At 39.6% G+C, this 23,029-nt stretch overlaps 1 protein-coding gene across 1 annotated transcript; it reads left to right on the top strand.

The window, feature by feature from the left end:
- The first annotated feature begins 8,015 nt into the window (after positions 1–8,015).
- On the top strand, positions 8,016–21,099 carry LOC128689650 (uncharacterized). The gene is made up of 4 exons (XM_053778008.2): positions 8,016–8,147; positions 12,226–12,535; positions 18,201–18,354; positions 20,354–21,099. Exons 1-4 carry the CDS (start codon positions 8,145–8,147, stop codon positions 20,466–20,468), a joined length of 582 nt encoding a protein of 193 aa, XP_053633983.1. The 5' UTR covers positions 8,016–8,144; the 3' UTR covers positions 20,469–21,099.
- Positions 21,100–23,029: the final 1,930 nt, after the last annotated feature.

Here is a 23,029-nt window from a genome sequence, read left to right as displayed (position 1 = left end):
TTTCCCTGAAGCAAGTTTATTCTCCCTGAAGCTATTTGAGAATTTTCTCCTACCACCCCCAATATATATATATATATATATATATATATATATATATATATATATATATATATATATATATATATATATATATATATATATATATATAATATATATATATATATATATTAATTTATTTATTTATTTATTTGTATAGACATGGCCGATCCTAAGAGGTTATTAATTTTAAGGAAAATCAGAAAGCAACTCATGATCATTACACAGGTTTGCAAATTTAAAGAAAGAAGCATCGGTAAGATTCATATATCGAAAGAAGTAATATTAGTATTGCTGTTAGTATAGAAGTGAATCTTCTTTCAGCGATGTCCGTGTTGTCCTGAGGCTTTAATTACAAAAATAACAACTTTAAATACATAGAATTTTTGTAAGTCTCTGATTACTCGCACCTTCTTTGTGAATTTCTCAAATATTTTTTTATTTTTTATTATCACACTGGCCGATTCTCATCAAGGCAGGGTGGCCCGAAAAAGAACAACTTTCACCATCATTCACTCCATCACTGTCTTGCCAGAAGGGTGCGTTACACTACAGTTTTTAAACTGCAACATTAACACCCCTCCTTCAGAGTGCAGGCACTGTACTTCCCATCTCCAAATATATATATATATATATATATATATATATATATATATATATATATATATATATATATATATATATATATATATATATATATATATATATATATTTAAATATATATAAACAAAGTTAAATGCAGTGACTGAAGGCAAAATTGAAGACAGAATCTGGAGAAAAACTCCTAAATTACTCTGTTGTTTATATCCATTTATTACCGCTGACTTTCCGGATGTAAGAGTGGGTTAGTAGTTGCTTGTGTGTGTGTTTGTGTGTGTGTGTGTGTGTGTGTGTGTGTGTGTGTGTGTGTGTGTGTGTGTGTGTGTGTGTGTGTGTGTGTGTGTGTGTGTACGTGTACGTGTACGTGTACGTGTGTACAAAATCTATTATTGCGCAAAGCACTGATAAACTTTCTTCGTCCGAGTAATCAGTAAATTTGAAGAAAATCGGAATGTTTCCTCCAAATGTGTATGACCACAACACAACCTCATCTCTCCTGTCATGATTGTTTTTCCTGTCTGTGTTAATTTCTTCTTTAATATTTATACCTGCATGAATACCTGTATGAACGGCCCTAAGTGCACGCTTGGCATTCCTTAAATATATATTTTCATCCAACCAGTGTTCTCGTAATTCATAATAAATATATTTATGAATGAATTTGTTTAACTTGATTAATAATTATGTTAACACTATAACAGTTGCTCTTTGCTGATGACACTGTGCTCTTGGGAGATTCTGAAGAGAAGTTGCAGAGATTGGTGGATGAATTTGGTAGGGTGTGCAAAAGAAGAAAATTAAAAGTGAATACAGGAAAGAGTAAGGTTATGAGGATAACAAAAAGATTAGGTGATGAAAGATTGGATATCAGATTGGAGGGAGAGAGTATGGAGGAGGTGAATGTGTTCAGATATTTGGGAGTGGACGTGTCAGCGGATGGGTCTATGAAAGATGAGGTGAATCATAGAATTGATGAGGGGAAAAGGGTGAGTGGTGCACTTAGGAGTCTGTGGAGACAAAGAACTTTGTCCTTGGAGGCAAAGAGGGGAATGTATGAGAGTATAGTTTTACCAACGCTCTTATATGGGTGTGAAGCATGGGTGATGAATGTTGCAGCGAGGAGAAGGCTGGAGGCAGTGGAGATGTCATGTCTGAGGGCAATGTGTGGTGTGAATATAATGCAGAGAATTCGTAGTTTGGAAGTTAGGAGGAGGTGCGGGATTACCAAAACTGTTGTCCAGAGGGCTGAGGAAGGGTTGTTGAGGTGGTTCGGACATGTAGAGAGAATGGAGCGAAACAGAGTGACTTCAAGAGTGTATCAGTCTGTAGTGGAAGGAAGGCGGGGTAGGGGTCGGCCTAGGAAAGGTTGGAGGGAGGGGGTAAAGGAGGTTTTGTGTGCGAGGGGCTTGGACTTCTAGCAGGCATGCGTGAGCGTGTTTGATAGGAGTGAATGGAGGCAAATGGTTTTTAATACTTGACGTGCTGTTGGAGTGTGAGCAAAGTAACATTTATGAAGGGATTCAGGGAAACCGGGAGGCCGGACTTGAGTCCTGGAGATGGGAAGTACAGTGCCTGCACTCTGAAGGAGGGGTGTTAATGTTGCAGTTTAAAAACTGTAGTGTAAAGCACCCTTCTGGCAAGACAGTGATGGAGTGAATGATGGTGAAAGTTTTTCTTTTTTGGGCCACCCTGCCTTGGTGGGAATCGGCCAGTGTGATAATAAAAAATAAATAAATATAACATATATATATATATATATATATATATATATATATATATATATATATATATATATATATATATATATATATATATATATATATATATATATATATATATATAGAGAGAGAGAGAGAGAGAGAGAGAGAGAGAGAGAGAGTAGTGATGGAAATAATGGTCATGGTTATGGTTTCATGATTATTGATATGATTATTGATATTATTATTATTATTATTATTATTATTATTATTATTATTATTATTATTATTATTATTATTATTATTATTATTATTATTATGGAATCGCTAAACCTCTGCAGAAAAGTGCGATTTCACTCTGATAATACAAACGCAACCATAAGACAACAGAACAAGGAGTGAAAGACTATTGGAGATTTTCTGGTCAATAACCCTGACCCCAGTTGTCCAGTAACAGGAAAATGCTGTGACGAAGCCCGTGAGGACTCACACAGCACCTGGGAAATGGGTGTTAATCGCGAATGATTCAAGGAAGAGGAGGAGAGTAAATCCCATTCCGTGGATCACGAGCCGTTCAGCAGCATCAGTTCACCCATCCCTTCCCTATCTTGAAGGGATGAAATGATTTAAAAACCGAGAGACCAGCTTCTAGGGAATCCTCCCTCGAAGTGGCTTCCGAAAGCGGGGACTGTGACCTCAGTATATACACAACGTATGACTGACATTTATGTATATACACCTCAGGATGCATATACACTTTGGTATATGCGGTATACCAAGAGGTGTATATACACTATTAGTTTTATTTTTATCTTTGTTTTAGGGACCAGAGCATTTTCCGTTGGTGGTGTAGAGGTGCAGCCTCAATGACCCTCGTGCAACCGATAGGCTTTAAGCCAGTCCAAACAACCCAGTTGATCAGGAGACACAGTTACAAGTTAACAACTCGTTACTGTCTTGTGGTTTAGTGGCGTTTTTGGTTAACTCAGGCTGAGGAATGACGGTGGTGGGGAGGAAATTATACGAGGGACGGGGAGGTGAAGGAAGGAGAGGGGTAGAGGTTGGCGAGTCTTGGTACTAGTGTCTTGCTAATGCTGCTGCTGGTGCTTGATATGGGCCGTGTCTTACTGCTCCTGTTTGATATGGGCCGTGTCTTACTGTTCCTGCTTGATATGGGCCGTGTCTTACTGCTCCTGCTTGATATGGGCCGTGTCTTACTGCTCCTGTTTGATATGGGCCGTGTCTTACTGCTCCTGTTTGATATGGGCCGTGTCTTACTGTTCCTGCTTGATATGGGCCGTGTCTTACTGCTGCTGCTTGATATGGGCCGTGTCTTACTGTTCCTGCTTGATATGGGCCATGTCTCATTGCTACTGCTTGATATGGGCCGTGTCTTATTCCTGCTTGATATGGGCCGTGTCTAATTGCTGCTGCTTGACATGGGCCGTGTCTTATTGCTGCTACTTGATATGGGCCGTGTCTTAATGCTGCTGCTTGATATGAGCCGTGTCTTATTCCTGCTTGATATGGGCCGTGTCTCATTGCTGCTGCTTGATATGGGCCGTGTCTTACTGTTCCTGCTTGATATGGGCCATGTCTCATTGCTACTGCTTGATATGGGCCGTGTCTTATTCCTGCTTGATATGGGCCGTGTCTAATTGCTGCTGCTTGACATGGGCCGTGTCTTATTGCTGCTACTTGATATGGGCCGTGTCTTAATGCTGCTGCTTGATATGGGCCGTGTCTTATTCCTGCTTGATATGGGCCGTGTCTTATTCCTGCTTGATATGGGCCGTGTCTCATTGCTGCTGCTTGATATGGGCCGTGTCTTAATGCTGCTGCTTGATATGGGCCGTGTCTTATTCCTGCTTGATATGGGCCGTGTCTCATTGCTGCTGCTTGATATGGGCCGTGTCTTATTGCTGCTGCTTGATATGGGCGTGTCTTACTGCTCCTGCTTGATATGGGCCGTGTCTTAATGCTGCTGCTGCTGGTTAATGTGGGTCGCGCCTAGCGACTGCTGCTGATAGCGCTAGAAGAAGTTTGTCTGCAGTGACTTCTGCTGGTGACGCTAGTGATGGCCCGTGTCTAGCAACCACCCCTGGTGGTGCTAGATATATCTTCTATCCAGTAACTGGTAGTGGTTATAGTTGTGGTCGATATTTTTAAGGGAAACCTCATCACCTCCTTAGCTCTTTGTGGGTTTGGACTACCTGAGAGAAATGGTAATATCCACGAAACAGTAACTCCAGCCCTGCTGGAACGGAACCTTTAAAACTACTAAACCCACCGTGAAATGCTTGACAATTTCCTCATTTCCTGACTGAAGTTCACCAGCTCAGCCAGACAGATTTCATTACGTATGAAGGAATATGACAGAGAAACATAGCTAGCTTGTGTTCCACATTATTACTGTTATATAGAATGGGGTTTTCCACACACTGCGAGTTTTTCAACAACGTAACTATCATATAAGATAGTGTAGCCACACACTGCAGTTCCCTCCACAAAGTAATTATTAAATAAGACTGGGTAACCACACATTGAGGGTTCTCACACAACGAAAATATGATAAAAATAGGGCAGTCACACACTGCAGTAATACGATGATACATGACAAACAAAAATGATAACCTCCACAAAGACAATATTGGGATCTCCGGACAAGAAAAACACAAAACTAAATATAAATTAATTTACAGATTCAGATAATTTAGCCTACGGGGCAGTAAAATTTGTATTATTTTATTCTTGAAGAAGAGGTAAGCCCTTGAGGGTGATGGGGAGAGGGAGGTGATCAGGTTAGGTCCTGGGAAGAGGAGACTTCGAGGCACCCCAGTACCCCGTTGAAGGCAGAGCTCTGAAAACCCTGTACTCCCACAAGAAAGACTGGCAGCAGGAGACTTGGCAGAATAAAGTCACCTGTTTGGACATTTCGCTCACGCGTAAATGCAGTGGATACTTTTATTAGCGACAACGTTTCACACACGCAGCGGCTTTATTACACCAGTCAGTGACTGCGTGATCGAAGCGTTGTCGCTAAGAAAGGTATTCAGTGTATATTATTGTCGCTTACTCCACCTTATGGTATTTGAAACTACTTCAGTTCTCGTTTCGTTCACAGGTGAGCGTTATCAGCTCATGAGTCCGAGTTCCTTGGTTTATCCTGTGAATAAGAGTTCAGTTCCACTGCCGGATACGAGCGAAACTTTTTAAAGGCTTCTTTTGCTGTATATACCTGTGGGTATCCTCCTTTTTAGTCTTTAAAATCATCAAGAGACCATCACTGTCCATTTCAAGACCATGTAGAGGCAGTAATGGAGTGTCTATGCCTTTAATTCTTCAAACAACTGGGCCCTTATTAGCTTGACGGAGGCGTTGCTAGTGCTATAGTTTGCTCGAATGTATTAAAATATAATATTGGCAAAAATTATTGGCAATATATTAGGTAAAAGGACACAAGTACAACTAATACGGCTTTACAAAGCTCCAGGAGACCGAAACATTACTAAAGTAAAATATCACATTAGTTGCGCTTGTATCTTTTTCCCCAACTTATTAAATTAGTCAGCCTATACACTGCACACCTTTGCTTATTTATAAATGTTGTGCCGAATAGGTAAAATTTGCGATGTTGGCTTAAATAGCCGAATAAGGCAAACAAAAGTTTGTGTATGCAATAATTTCGCAAAAAAGATATTCCATTGTGTTTGTTTATTATTAAATTATCGTAAACTTATTTAAAGTATATTTAGTTGGATTAGGCTCAATTAAATTGCGCTTGTTATAATAAGGTTAGGTAAGTTTTCTAAGGTTCTTTTGGTACAAAATTATTAATTTTTACATTAACATAAATGAAAAAATCTGAAGGAGGGGTGTTAATGTTGCAGTTTAAACTGTAGTGTAAAGCACCCTTCTGGCAAGACAGTGATGGAGTGAATGATGGTGAAAGTTTTTCTTTTTCGGGCCACCCTGCCTTGGTGGGAATCGGCCAGTGTGATAATAAAATATATATATATATATATATATATATATATATATATATATATATATATATATATATATATATATATATATATATATATATATATATATATATATATGCAAAACAACCACTCTGAAAGAATAGAGAAATTTCAAGCGTTTTCGTGACTACTCACATTGTCAAGGAACTATCTGTAGTCTCGAAAGCGCTTGGAATTTCTCTATTCTTTCAGAGTGGTTGTTTTGCATATTCTGAAATCACCTGTTTACTGTGATCTTATTGCATATATATATATATATATATATATATATATATATATATATATATGTATATATATATATATATATATATATATATATATATATATATATATATATATGTATATATATATATATATATATATATATATATATATATAAACACTGATCTCTGGCTGAGGGAGACTCGAACCTAGAGATCAGTGTTTGTGTATATTTCGCATGCTCTCTCGAATTCCTTGCATATATATATATATATATATATATATATATATATATATATATATATATATATATATATATATATATATATATATATATATATATATATATATATATATATATATATATATATATATATATATATATATATATATATATATATATATATATATTATATTATATTATCTCTGGGAGATGCATATCTTTCTTTGCATATATCTTATGTTTGTATTAAACTGTCATATATTTCTTTCTCAAAATAGCAGACTGCATCATCTGCCTTCAGTTTCATCACCCTTATTGTTACATCAATGGAAGCAAGATCATGTATGTAACGTGTAATGATCCTTCAGTTGATGAACGACTACTTGTCTTGGGTACACCTACTTCTATACAAGGGTCAAACATTTCATCAGGGATTTTCTGGGATTTTTTTTTACCTGATCTACTGTCATCAGTACTGTCGCATGGAGAGTAACCCAAAATTCCCTGTGTTTACGGACGGATGTGGCGAAATGTGGGTCAATAACGTGGCATTAGAGGCAAGTAGGGCCGGTAATAGTTGGTGTTTGTGTGTGCTGGCTCACTGCTGCGACATATGGTTTGTCAAGCCACCTAGTAACCTGGTCTCTGGATAATCCCCTACTTGTTGCACTGGAGATTAGATTTGGGTTGCAAACGGCATTTTTCACGTTTTTAGCTGGTGATAGCTGTAACACACTCAAAGGTAAGCATTAAAGCAAAGCTGGATAATTTGCAACGGATAGAGAAACGCCAGAGGCTTCAGTGTTTCTGAGTCCACACGCACCTCTAAAACGTTAAGATAATGTCCCACTTGTGGGTTCATGTAGTCTACACCGTGATGTCATTCACTGGAGTTCTGTCATTGGATAAGATCCATAAATCGCTGTGACGTCATCTCAGTTCATGCCTGTAAGTGGCCAGAGTGTTGTCTTATCACCTTACGATCAGATGGAATTCGGAATGTAATCGACTAACTCAGAATCGATTCTGCCCCATAATCTAAACGTTCTTAACCTTTTACCATCACTTACTGAATAACAAGTTCTCTCCTGCCTACAATGCAGTTTGAGAAATAACGCTGAAGGGAGGAAGAAGAGCGGAAGTGGTTCAAAACAGAGCGTGACGTTTCCTGACCCAGAGTTTGGACCTCGGGGCGGTAGGTAATATTTTCGCAGTTCGTCACTGCGGCTCCACCATCACGAGTTGAGGCTCACATGTTATAAAGACAGCAAGGGCAACAGACCTGCTCAGTGTGTTGTTTCTTGCTCACCTTGACGCTGCCTCTTGTGTCATCACCACCGCCCTCATCTTCTGTATCCAGACATGGTAAGATGTAGTGGCTGCCATCTCTCCTCATCCAGTTTCCTCTTGTCTATATCCTATGGTTATATATATAGCCACATGATGCCTTGTTTGCACATCTTTCACCTGGTTTGCCATGTTTAGTTTTAACTAGTTATAACTAGTGCTAGTGTTGATACAGTTGAAGATGGGTTAGATCGGGTCTTTAACTGAAAAGGTTAGTAACCCTGCATAACCCGAAAAGCCCCTCGGTCTGTCAGATTTCCAGTGGGGTCCTTAATCGTCTTTTCCAGGATGCGACCCACAAGAGTTGGCTGATATCCAGGTACCCACTTACTGCTAAGTGAACAGAAGCAACTGTGCAGAGATATATTCTTGACGTTTCAGTTGGTGCTCGGATCAAATCCAGGTGCTTCAAATGTTGTATGGAAAAAAGCACTTATGTACAGTTCAGGACATTTGTTAAAGGAAATGTTTTGCCACGAGTGGTTCCTTTAGTCCTAATACAGAGAAAACTAAGAAAATGAGTATATATAGTGTCAGGTGGCAGGTGGAGTGTCGCGTGGGTGGAGGTAGTAGTGGTGGTAGTAGTAGTAGTGGTGGATCTAATGTTGTGAGACGGGTTGGGTTAGAGAAGGACCTGTTGATATAATGTTACAGCAGTCTCCAGAATAGGTAATATTCTGTTGATTAGCAATTTAGAGATACTCTAAATACCGGACTTTTAATGGATAGTGTTACTGACAGCAGTTTGGGCAGCTTCTATGCACTTTCGCCGTCTTAAATCGTCTTCTTTAAACACTAGTTTAGCCTAACTGAATTTTATGAGGTGTCCAACATCGTCCTTATGTTGAACACACGCGTTTTTACGGTCATCATTTCTGCAAGCATTTTTGTGTTCTATGATCCTAATGTTCAGAGATCTGGCTGTTTCCCCCATATATACTTTGTCACACCCCCCACATGGTATTGTGTATATTCCTGAACTTGTGCCAGAATCATGCTTGAGTTTTTGTACCCGGTTCCTAATAGCAGTTGATGAGCTGGTACCATGTGGGGGATGTGACAAAGTATATGTTGGGGAAATAGCCAGATCTCTGGACATTAGGATCACAGAACACAAAAATGCTTGCAGAAATGATGACTGTGGCTAAACTTGCGTTTAAAGAAGACGATTTATGACGGCGAAAGTGCTTAGAAGCTGCCCTAATTGCTGTCAGTAACACTATCCATCAAAAGTCCGGCATTTACAGTATCTCTAAATTGCTAATCAACAGAATATTACCTATTCTGGAGACTGCTGTAACATTATATCAACAGTTCGTTCTCTAACCCAACCCGTCTCATAACATTAGATCCACTACTACTACTACTACCACTACTACGTCCATATACGCGACACTCCACCTGACACTGTATATACCATTCATCTACAATCTATATATTACTCGTTTTCATAGTTTTCCCTGTATTAGAACTGAAGAAGCTACTCGGGGCGAAACGTTTCCTTTAATAAATGTCCTGAACTGTACATAAGTGTCTTTTTTCCACATCTTGTCGATATCACCATACCATTGCTTCAAAAGCTGACTGAAGACACTACAAATTGAGTTACCAGCCACGCTAATGTATATTAAATTTATATTCGCCGTTTGACTGGAGTATTTTTTAAATCTGATAATGTTTCGTTGCATGGTAACACTATGCATGCACCTTGCAACGAAAGATTCTTAGTTACTACTCTCTGTTACTTGCCCATTCGGTACTCTGTTATCCATTGGAATATTTTTTCCCGTATTCTAAGTACGTCCCCTTAAGAAATCACTTTTATCTCGAAGTTCTCCACCACTCTCGTCTGGATTGTCTTTTCCATTACCTTACATAAAATGCATATCAGTGACGCTGGTCCGCAGATTAACGCTTCCTGTCTGTTTCCTATCTTAAAATTTGGGGCTACATTCGTTGTCTTCCATAGGTCTACTAACCGTTCCTTATCCATTCACTTGTACAGTTTAGTTCACAGTGTTTCTACTCTCGCATAATCAATGGTAACACTTTTTTCGGGTCCCATTGACTTTGATGTATCCAGCCCAGTCAAAAGCTATTTTTTTTTCACCTCTAATTACTGTTGCGTGTATCGTGACTGACACACTGTGGTACACCCTTTCTCTTTGACTCTCTGAGGTTGCGAGGTTGCCTTGTTTCTAGGGAGGACACCTCCTTCAATCCTCCGTTCACCTCCTTCAATCCTCCGTTCACCTCCTTCAATCCTCCGTTCACCTCCTTCAATCCTCCGTTCACCTCCTTCAATCCTCCGTTCACCTCCTTCAATCCTCCGTTCACCTCCTTCAATCCTCCGTTCAACTCCTCACAGACTTTCTTGTCGTTTCTCGTGTACTCTTCCCTATCCTTCTTCGGTCTTATTACCTACTCTTATACAATCGTTTTTTCCTCTCATGTGACTATAAATTAGTTTCGACTTAGACTTTGCTACTTCGTCATTCTCAGATTATCATCATTCACTCTCTCGTCTCGCCCCTGCACATTCGTTTCTGGTTCTTTTGCTCACTTCTTTGTTTTCTTCTGTCCACTACTTTCTATAATTTTTACATGTATTTGCGCTTTTTTCCTCCCTGTATCTTTGGTTTAACCGCGGGTTCTTTATTCTTTTCATCTCCTCATCTTTTGGGCATGAAGTTCTCTGGTTTGTAATTAGGTGTTCCTTCAACTCATTCTTTAAAGACAACGTTTCGGTCCAAGTCGGAACGAAACGCCATCAGAGGTTTCTTTCTCCTATGTGCGTGTTATTTGTGTATCTCATTCTTTGATTTTCCTTCCAGTCCACCTTCCCAGACCACTGCATTCAGGAATTCTCTCCTCTCTCTAGGTTTCCCCTTCCAAAATCTGATTTCTCCCATCCTCCACCTGTCATTCTTCACCCTGTGTGTGTGTGTGTGTGTGTGTGTGTGTGTGTGTGTTTAACGCTATAAAAATACATCGACTGATGAAGCTCCTAAAAACCTGTACAGTTTACAGTGTTGACATTAGAGGTGCTTCACGAGGGTTGGGGTGAAGAAGTTAAAGGTGTTGCTTCCTCGTACGTGTCTAGAAGCCGTGGTAAAGAATCCACCGGAAGAAGTGACACCCTGGGGCATGTTCAGAGTGCCAGCGTGAAGAGTGACTTGCCAGAGCGGCTTGCAGAAGGGTTCATTTACATGCATTTGTTTTAGTATGAAACTGAACGAAGTATTGGTTTACCTGAACAATACTGAAGTTTACATTCATTAAAGATGACGAATATTTTAATGAGGAGATTTTCCATGGGCAAGACACATGTAGTAAGAACGAGGTAGTAATAATTTTTAAAATGAGGGACTGATTACCTCGTTCACCTCCTCTTCTTTCACCCTTCTTCTCTGTATTGGACTGAAGAAACCACTGGCTGGCGAAACTTTACCTCGATAAGGATTCCCAATATGTTTCACAAGTGTCTCATTCTTCATCTCAGTTTTCTAAACTATTACATGGCAGTTCTTGTATGCTTTCTTATGTAGGTTTGTGGGCTCCTGTGATCCACTGTTGTGTGAGTAGGTTCCAGTGTTTTGTGTGTGTGTATTTATGTATGTATGTATGTATGTATGTATGTATGTATGTATGTATGTATGTATGTATGTATGTATATGTGTATGTGTGTATGTATGTGTATGTGTGTGGGTGTATGTGTGCGTGTGTGTGTGTGTGTGTGTGTGTGTGTATGCTTCTGTATTGTGTGTCATGTTTGAGGGCTGGAGAAAGAAAAGCAGATGGTGGCGTCGGCAGAGAGTCAGTCCACTATCGTCATGGCTGCTGGCAACACGCAACGCTCCTTCCTGCTGCTGTTCCTGGTTCTGCAAGGTGCTGCTACCCTTGCTAGCGCTGCAGTCCATGAAGACTCTTTTTCTTCAGAGTACCAGCCGCCTCGAAAGGACGAGAACTATTTAGTATACGCGTTGTCTGCCCTTGGCATTACAGGCTTCTCCCTCCTCTTCCCCGACATGCTCACCGTCAATACACGTCGTCGTCGTAGTGACGCAGGTGGGTAACATCTCCATTACTCTTGCAGGTTAGTGTGACCTCTATGGTGCTTGCGTTATGCTGCTGCTTGCTGGTCATCGTCTCTCTCCCAGCCACTCCCGCTGATGCACAAGCTCACACCTCGTACAGGCAGGTAGCATTCAGGGGGCCACGGTACCGCAGTAGCTGGTGGGCACAGCCTCGCTCACTATGGTCGCAGGCACGGTCCATCATGCCCCGTCTGGCTACCGTGGCCACTGACACATTCGCTTACCTGGCCCTGCCTGCGTTTGCAGTCTTTGCCATATCCGCTCTGTGGCCAGAACATCAGCACTACAGGATCAGGCGAGAAGCTAATGGTAAGTGGTGTTTCTTCAACTGGCTTCAGAATAAAACAGTAGAACTGGGTATTATACTATATAGGTAGCGTGTCTGTCTCGCTCTTAGCGAACGGAGAATCGAGCCTTTGTGCTAAATGACTCACGCTGGTTTAAAGCTTCACATAAAGTATAAATAACATTATTATTCTTTCCCGGCCTAAGAACTGATCCCCCGGTCTGGATGAAGAGAGCCGCGACTCTCACCACTGAGCTGTCCTGACAACATACAAAGTATCGCAATTCACAACTGATTTGGGGCTACTTAAGATTTGTTATAGCTACTGTATTATCACCTTTATTTCTCTTTAAGTGTAATAACATCAAAATAAAGTATTATGATTCCTGCTTCTTTACAAAAGTATTGCAAGTGGATAACAATCGTCGTTTTGCATGACTTCCACAAGTATTGTTTACACCTGCCACACATAACATTCATAGAAGAGAGCTAAACGTACCAGAAAAGAAAAATTATCTCCAGTTCCTTGAAATAAAAGCCCGTCGATAGTATTAAAGCGCTAAACCCATTTGGGCCATTCATTGCAAGACGTGGAGGAGGCTTGATCCTCTTTCTGCTGAATGCGAGACAAGAGGCGCTCAGCAGACAAAATATCAGTATTCACTGCTGAATACAGGTATGTTGTTAATTGTAAAGCACTGAAATTAATATTTGGATTGAAATTATCGTTGATTAATTATGTTTAGAGTCTGTCGACTAAACTCACAGGCCAGTGTTAGCCACTGAACCAGCTGGCTCCTAAAGGGAGTTATCCAACTAGGTATACTTATATACACAGTAAGAGGGAGTAGCATAAGCCTCACTGTCATCACAGTGAATCACATAACTTCCTAATTGCCTGCTTTCTTTAACACAGTTTTTCACAGAGAGACCGACAACATGCAGAAGTCAAGCTTGTATTTTTCTTATTATTGATCTCCGGACCTCAGTGATGAGAGCCACAACTCTCACCACTAAGCTATGACAATGGCTCGTAGCTATACCTGTATAGCTATTACACTTTCATGACTGTTTACTTTGGCGTAAACTAATCACAAAGCTGACAGGTAATTACGGGTTTACGTCGCGTACCTCACTGGTAGTTTTCCCTGCCCATTACTGGCAGAAACAAATTTAACTTTCAACAAATCTGCATAATATTTGATATGTATCAAGTGCTTCCAGGTATATGAATATTAATTTGAAGCTTATTTGCATCTGTCCGTTTCTGTTCGTGACGAGAATTTCAGCTGTTTGCTGACAGGAAAATTAGTTTATTATTCATGCTCTGAGTAAACTTGTTAATACTTGTGTTCATAAGATGGACGGAACGAGGTGATTGTGTGGTATTTTGAGGAGCTGTAGCTAGTTGATGTCCAGATGCGTTAGCGCTGTCTATTTGTTCCCTCAGTCTGCTCAGTCTGTTCACTCCATCTGTTTACACAATCTGTTCACTCCGTCTGTTTGCTCCATCAAGAACCAGAAGGAGGCCTCGTGTTTAAGACCCTATCGGCACTCCTTCCATCCAAACATGTTTCCTTCGCTGATTCAAGATGGAAGAAAGAACAGTGATAATTGCCTAAGACATGGAGTCAGTTGCTTATCTGTAACCGTAATGTTGATAATTTTGTAAGTCTTGAATATATATTCTCTAATTCTTCTCCTTTCCAATAATATGAGATTCAACTTGACTCTCCTTGCAGCTCATATCCTTCAGCTCCGGGATCAATCTTGGGGCGGGTTGGTTCTCGTCTTCATTACCTGTCACGTACTGGTTCATTACTACAGTGGATCCAAGCACTCCTGCAAGAATTGAAGGAAGATACATGTTGCGGAACAGACTTTTATTGAGACAACCTTTCGCTCTGTATACCTGGAGTTTACCTGGGGTCAACGCCCCCGCGGCCCGGTCTGTGACCAGGCCTCCTGGTGGATCAGAGCCTGATCAACCAGGCTGTTGCTGCTGGCTGCACGCAAACCAACGTACGAGCCACAGCCCGGCTGATCCGGAACTGACTTTAGGTGCTTGTCCAGTGCCAGCTTGAAGACTGCCAGGGGTCTGTTGGTAATCCCCCTTATGTGTGCTGGGAGGCAGTTGAACAGTCTCGGGCCCCTGACACTTATTGTATGGTCTCTTAACGTGCTAGTGACACCCCTGCTTTTCATTGGGGGGATGGTGCATCGTCTGCCAAGTCTTTTGCTTTCGTAGTGAGTGATTTTCGTGTGCAAGTTCGGTACTAGTCCTCTATGAATTCACATCATTTGACATATGAATTAATAAAGACTTAAACAGAGCGAAACATTGTATTAGTAAGAATTTGTTTTGCTAGGTTAGGTAAGATTTGTCAGGAAACGGGACAAGTGTTTCCTGACGTGGGTCTTAGTCATATGATGACCTTTAGCTGGAGCTTTTGGTCATCTAAGGCCTTCCGCTGACTTACCGGTCCACCCCTTTAAAAATTAGGGTTTATATATGGATAAAACTTACTTATTTTGAACTATGCGTCTTCTCTTGAGTATTGCTAGCATTACTACATATCGATCTTACTCTTGCAGTACTCTTGCAAGCTGCTGCTTGCAAAGGCAAGCAGCAGCTTGTGATTTTTTTTCCTTTCAAAAAACAGGCCATATTCTGGTAATCAGCCAGCAGTGGTAGTTCCCTCAGAATGTATAGTAAGGGTCTCGTTGACCAACTTCTCACATAACCAACAGACTCCTGACGGTGTTATCATGACTGAGGAACTGTACACTTCTTGTCTAGGGTGAGGAATTGACTACCTCAAATTGCTTCGTCTTTGCACTGTTTCTTCTCTGCCTTGCACTGATACAGCCAGTGGCTGGGGACACGTCACGATGATAAATATACCCAAGTGTTGTACATGTGTCTAATTCATCTTCTTTTAAGCTTTCTAAGCCACTAATATCACTCACAAATAATCCGCACATAGGAGAAGCTTATAACAACGTTTCAAACGGACTTGTGATCATTTAAAAGTTACACTAACCCACGAAGGTGGAGGAACTAGAGGTGGCTTCCCCACCTTCGTCTGTTGGTGTGACTTGTAAATGGTACAAGTCGGACCAAAACGTCGTCATAAGCTTCTCTCTCCTATGTGCAGGGTATTTGTGTATTGTTCCAGTCACTATACTGTCCCTTTTTTGTTCCAATAATATAAGAATACTAGCAACAACATCTCTAGGCTGTTTAGAAAGTAATCTAGATACCAAATAAGATTTTAGATTTCACATACTTAAATTTAAACTTTGACACTAGTGCTGAAAGCACAAAAGTGTTTAGAGTACATGGAGTCTTAGATTTAGCGCTTAAATTGACTATAATAATACAGGCAATTTGAGTACACACACACACACACAGCACATTACGTAGATTTAAGTTATGTTACCCCAATAAAATCAATCAGTGTGGCTTGATTTCTATCCGGGTCCAACCCTTGCTACCCATGCATCTGCTGGACACACTAGTGCATGCATGCCTCTGCAAAATTATCATCTCATCTGACTCCAGTATTTAATTAAAGGCCCATCAACCACTCTTCCATCAACCACTCCTTCCATCAACCACTCCTTCCATCAACCACTCTTTCCATCAACCACTCTTTCCATCAACCACTCCTCCCATCAACCACTCCTCCCATCAACCACTCCTTCCATCAACCACTCCTTCCATCAACCACTCCTTCCATCAACCACTCCTCCCATCAACCACTCCTTCCATCAAACCACTCCTTCCATCAACCACTCCTCCCATCAACCACTCTTTCCATCAACCACTCCTCCCATCAACCACTCCTCCCATCAACCACTCCTTCCATCAACCACTCCTTCCATCAACCATTCCTTCCATCAACCACTCCTCCCATCAACCACTCCTTTCATCAACCACTCCTTCCATCAACCACTCCTTCCATCAACCACTCCTCCCATCAACCACTCCTCCCATCAACCACTCCTTCCATCAACCACTCCTTCCATCAACCATTCCTTCCATCAACCACTCCTCCCATCAACCACTCCTTTCATCAACCACTCCTCCCATCAACCACTCCTCCCATCAACCACTCCTCCCATCAACCACTCCTTCCATCAACCACTCCTTCCATCAACCACTCTTTCCATCAACCACTCCTTCCATCAACCACTCCTTCCATCAAACCACTCCTTCCATCAACCACTCCTTCCATCAACCACTCCTTCCATCAACCACTCCTTCCATCAACCACTCCTTCCATCAACCACTTCTTCCATCAACCACTCCTTCCATCAACCACTCCTTCCATCAACCACTCCTTCCATCAACCACTCCTCCCATCAACCACTCCTTCCATCAACCACTCCTCCTAACTTTAATGACCAACATACAGTCTAATAAAGAACGACTTTAAACACTGCATCTCATCAAGGAAGGTGCCTTGATACAGCTGAAGGGCTCTTGATCCATGAAATCAGAGGCTCCTTCCTCTACCAAGAATCAAACCTGATTTCCCCTGTATTCATACAACATGAAATGTTGCCCATCAGAGAAAACGTAAAATATGCAACAGTAACTGAACAAGAGTTTTCTTACCGCCTGTTCACCATGAACTCTATTAGTTCACCTACAGTAGCGCCGTCATACTGATAAAGGGCCCTTGATCCAAGGAATTGAATCTATTACAATCTTCCTTGAATCAAGCCTGATTACCCGCTATTATCAAGGCTCTGCATGTTCACTAAGAGTTTCGGGCTTCCTAATGAATAATAATAGAAATAATAATAAAAATAATAATAGAAATAATAATAATGATAATAATAATAATAATAATTATTATTTTTATTATTATTATTATTATTATTATTATTATTATTATTATTATTATTATTATTATTATTGTCATTATTACTAATAATTTTATTATTACCAATTTTATTATTAATTTTATTATTGTTATTATCAATATTATTATTATTAATGCTATTGTTATTAATGAAATTATTATTTATAACCTGAGATTTTATTATAGTCTAGCAACTATCGCTTGACTGCCAGAAACTGAAAATCGCCAAGATTTTCAGTACACAGCTTCGTGACTTTATTGCTTAGAAAGTTGTGAATATAAATTAAGCGACTAATCCATTAACAGAGAAATACATAGCTGATAGCACTTTCTTTCGTTATGTGACGTGGCTGGTGAGACGTGAGCCGACATTACAGTATCTTATCATGATAATGCCGCTGCACTCTCTAGTATGGTTATATCACGTTAATGTGTTGTGGGGATTAAGGTTAATGGAGTTTAAAGCCTGTTGATTAAACTAGGGTCATCAATACTGCATGTAACATTTTCCCCACCGGATAACCATGCTTTAATTCCCTAAATTAGGGATTAAAGAAAACTGAAAGTTTTCTTTAATCCCTAATTGGGGTTTATATACTTTGTTGCAAACTTTGTTAGCTTTGTTAAACGTATGTTAGGGCTTAAATAGTTTTTGTTATATTTCGTATGTTTTAGTAGTACATTATCACTTTATCTTTCATTAGGCAGGCGTTGTATGGCCCCTGCAGGTTTAGAGCTGCACAATGAATGCAAAATCATAAATACTATTTGACAGCAGAAGCAAGCCTTGACGGTATTATACCTTGTTTATCAGGTACAGAGACGGTGGTGAAGGAGGGGCTGACGGAACACCTGGTGGGGGTGTATCAGACAGCCCTTGAGTCAGAGGAATGTATGCAGCGCCTGGCTTGTAAATTGGGAGCAGCGACCTCCTCCCTCAGGCAGCGACACAAGGGACTTGTGCACAGGTGAGATAAAGAAGAGCTTCGCATTGTGAGGGAGAGTTGCCCTGGGGCTGGTGTGGTCAGTTTTAGACCAAGGTTTGTGGTCAGTGTCGTTCTCTTTTCCTTAAAACAAACTTTGTGGTCAGTGTCATTTTCTCTTCCTTACACCAAACCTGACTAACTTCCGTCACCCCAACATAAGTATTACTTCTTAAGGGGAATGATCCATACTGGTTTAGCGCTTCATGCGTTCGGCTGGTGATTTCAGGACCACCAGATCATGAGTGCCAACTCTGGTATACATTATATATATATATATATATATATATATATATATATATATATATATATATATATATATATATATATATATATATATATATATATATATATATATATATAAAATGGAGAGAGCAGGATGCAGTTAGACACGAAGCCTTACTCTTGTACACAAATGTATATTAATAAGAAGTTTCACAAGACATAAAAATTCGCCAATAAGGAAAATGCTGTTGAATTTACTAACATTTTGTAGATCAGCAATCTGGGCGTCGGATGGCGACAGCATTATTGAAATATTATTGACAAAGCCTCTCCTGGTATTCAGGTTACACGAAGATGGTAAAGTGTTGAAGATAATAGAAGGGCGAGTCGATGTGACACAGTTTCTTTAATACCTTAGGGTTGATAAATGGGTTTAAGTTAACGGGGATGGCACTAAAATCCATTGATTGTGATAACTTCAAATTTAGGTTTCTGGGTAGTTTCAAATTTAGGTCTTGGGTAGCTGCAAATTTAGCCTAGTTAAGTACATGAACGGGAGCGAGGGGCTAGTAACCTCTTCTCCTCTATTAATTAATAAATTTAAAAAGAAAAACATATTCTTTTTAGGTCACCCTGCCTCGGTGGGATACGTCCGGCTCGTTGAAAAAGAAAAAAAAATACATGAGTGAGAGGGGTAGGATTTGAATGGGACTTGCATACGAGTTAATAGGGTTTATCAAAGCTTATTCCTTGGGTGGCATTGAAAATGGGTTGGGCAAATATAATTGTTAGTGGGATTGGGTTTGAGAAAGCTGTTTCTGGTATGGGCCAGTAGGCCTGCCGCAGTGTTCCTCCATCCTTATGTTCTTATGTAATGGTCTTATTAGCGAGAACACAAATACCTTTTAATACAGCGTGAGAAGTGTGGTAATGATCGACAGATTTGGTAAGTGTGGCAGTGTACGGTGAAGCAGGTGTGATTGGCAGGTGTGGGTAAGTGAGGCGGTTGTGAGGTGATGATAGACAGGTGTGGTAAGTGTAGGTAACGGGGTCTCCCATCTGATTAGCATGTAGCTTGTCCTCAATATACTCTAATATGTTTGTGTCTTCGATACAGTTGTCTCAGGTATTTTATCCGTGATGACATCCCAATTTATTCTATTTTTTTCCACTCGTGTTCTCAATCCGTTATGTAAAAAATGCGAAAGATTTTATTTATTTAATTTCTTCAGTATTTACTGTGATGCACTAATACATTAGATGTATATTATTTATCAAACTAAATATTTCCTGTATTATATTTTCATACACTAGAAAAAAAAATATTTACATAAATTGTATAAATACCAGATAAACTCAGAATTTTATATTATAATAATGGACACTGGATATACACACCGAGATGTGTACTTCTCTTAGCGTATATATACTTAGAATTACTTTGATCCATATTTTAGGTTTCACGTCTCTTGCTAAGACAATGAGGATTCGAGTTCCGTTCTGTGACAATGAGGCTTCACGCCTCGTGCTAAGACAGTGAGGTTTCACGCCCCGTGCTAAGACAGTGAGGCTTCACGCCCCGTGCTAAGACAGTGAGGCTTCACGCCCCGTGCTAAGACAGTGAGGCCTCAAGCCCCGTGCTAAGACAGTGAGGCCTCAAGCCCCGTGCTAAGACAGTGAGGCCTCAAGCCCCGTGCTAAGACAATACAGTTTCCATGCTTCGTATGAAGACAACATATAACTCCTTCCTTCCCCTCAGGTTGGTCTCCTCCATGACGACTTCAAAGTTTAGCGACTTGTATAACAAGTTCTCCTCCGGAGTGGACGCTGAGACGTGTGCAACATACAGCTGCAGCAAGATGAAGAAACTATAGAGTCAGCGCCTGGCAGACAAAGTGAAAGAGACATGCATGTAGTATCCCATAGCCTTTTACTGGCAACGTTTCGGCCATACAATTGGTTTTATCAACTTAAAAACGTCAGTGAAGGATCTCGTGAAAGCGTATTTGAGTCTCTCTTGCCGTCTTTTCGGTATTTTAAATCATTATATTCCCTTTATTTATAGACAACGTTTCGTTCAGTATAGAACGAAACGTAGAATATAAATAAAAGTTTCCCCTGTCCACAGAGGCTTTTTACCATGAAGAACAAGAGACAGGAACTCCAGGCATTGTGAGACATAAATATGGCTTAGACATCGTGTTCTCTTTCATGTAAGAAACATCAAGTAAGCAACACGTTTCCTTCATGCACGAAATGTGTCTTTATTAATGTGCATTTCCTTATTCTGGATCTCTGTCATATTGTTATTATTAATTTATTTTTGGGAAAGGGCATAGCTCATGGAAAATAGGAAGCGACGGAATTAACGAGGTTTGATCCGAGAAAGTAGAGAGTGACTCCATTTCTTCTTTTCATTAATTATTTATTAATTATTTATTATGTATAAATTATATATATATATATATATATCTTTCTTTCTTTCAACACACCGGCCGTATCCCACCGAGGCAGGGTTTATCTGGAGAGAGGGTGGCCCAAAAGAAAAAACCAAAGTTTCCCCTTTCAAATTTAGTAATATATACAGGAGAAGGGGTTACTAGCCCCTTGCTCCCGGCATTTTAGTCGCCTCTTACAACACGCATGGCTTACGGAGGAAGAATTCTGTTCCACTTCCCCATGGAGATAAGAGGAAATAAACAAGAACAAGAACTAGAAAGAAAATCGAAGAAAACCCAGAGGGGTATGTATATATACGCTTGTACATGTATGTGTAGTGTGACCTGAGTATAAGTAGAAGTAGCAAGACGTACCTGAAATTTTGCATGTTCATGAGACAGAAAAAAGGACACCAGCAATCCTACCATCATGTAAAACAATTACAGGCTTTCGTGTTACACTCACTTGGCAGGACGGTAGTACCTCCCTGGGCGGTTGCTGTCTACCAACCTACTACCTAGGATATATATATATATATATATATATATATATGTCGTGCCGAATAGGCAGAACTTGCGATCTTGGCTTAAATAGCAACGTTCATCTTGCCATATAGGACAAGTGAAAATTTGTGTATGCAATAATTTCGCCAAAATCATTCTGAACCTAACGAAAAAAATATATTTCACTGTGTTTGTTTAGTATTAAATTATTGTAAACAAATCTAAAATATATTTAGTTGGGTTAGGCTAAAATAAATTGTGCTTGTTATAATAAGGTTAGGTAAGTTTTCTAAGAATCTTTTGGTGCAAAATTAAAAATTTTTACGTTAACATTAATGAAAAAAATATATCTTTAAACGTATAAGAGAAAATTTTAGAAAGGATTTAATTTTAAATGAGTTCTTGCTAATTGACCAGTTTTACATATTCGGCACGACATATATATATATATATATATATATATATATATATATATATATATATATATATATATATATATATATATATATATATATATATATATATATATGTTATTAAAGTTATTTCTGTTCATTTTTTTAAATATTTAATCTGCGTGTCAAATATTATTTATTATGTTAGTATAATTCTGCACAGGGAAACTTATGCCAAATTCTGTCTATCGCTCGATCTATTACAGCAGCCTGTCACCTATAGATGGACTGGCTACAGCAACCTGATATATGCATTTCACCTGACAAAGCTCTCGGTGAGCGAAAAGTTTGCTGCTAAAGTGTTTTTTGTTCATGAGTGTCTTTATTACATAGAGTAGGACTCTATTAGCATAAATGAGACAGGTTCAGAAGAAGCTTTCATGGTGACAACATTTCGCCCTTTGTAGAGTTTCGTCAACACATTCTTGAAAAATTTGATTAAGTTATGATAAACAACGTTTCGCTCTACACAGGATAGATCGTTGTTACAAAGTTTCTTGTACACCTGTGTTTTTCTTCAGTACTTCTAGCAGGACGTTATCTTATCTGTTAGTAGGATCAGTACCAGCTGGCCTGTGCTCACTTGGTCTCTTACAGTAGGATCAGTACCAGCTGGTCTGTGCTCACTTGGTCTCTTACAGTAGGATCAGTACCAGCTGGTTTGTTCTCATCTGGTCTCTCAGATACTCTTCATTTCGCAATAATTATATTTTTTGAGCAAGTTACACTTTGTTGCATAAACCTGTCTTCTTCTATCACTTGCACATTCTTCTGAAGAGGACCTTAGCTGGAGGTCGAAATATCTAAATTTCATTAATGTGTATTCCTAGTCTACTTATGGGTTTTCTTTAACGGTGACAAGTATTCACTGCACTTTAACGTAATCATGGCGAATATATATAAACATATATAAATAGGTATGGTTATTTTATTATATTTAATGACTGTCGACAATACAATACCCCTAAAGAAGACTTTAATCCCTAAAATACGGCTTTAAATAAGTAGATGCTCGGTGTATATACACTGAGAGACATACAT

This window comes from Cherax quadricarinatus, chromosome 22, assembly GCF_038502225.1.
Source record: "Cherax quadricarinatus isolate ZL_2023a chromosome 22, ASM3850222v1, whole genome shotgun sequence".
Taxonomy (NCBI): Eukaryota; Metazoa; Arthropoda; class Malacostraca; order Decapoda; family Parastacidae; genus Cherax; species Cherax quadricarinatus.
The sequence above is the reverse complement of the archived record's forward strand: the minus strand, read 5'-3'. Positions and strand labels throughout refer to the sequence as shown.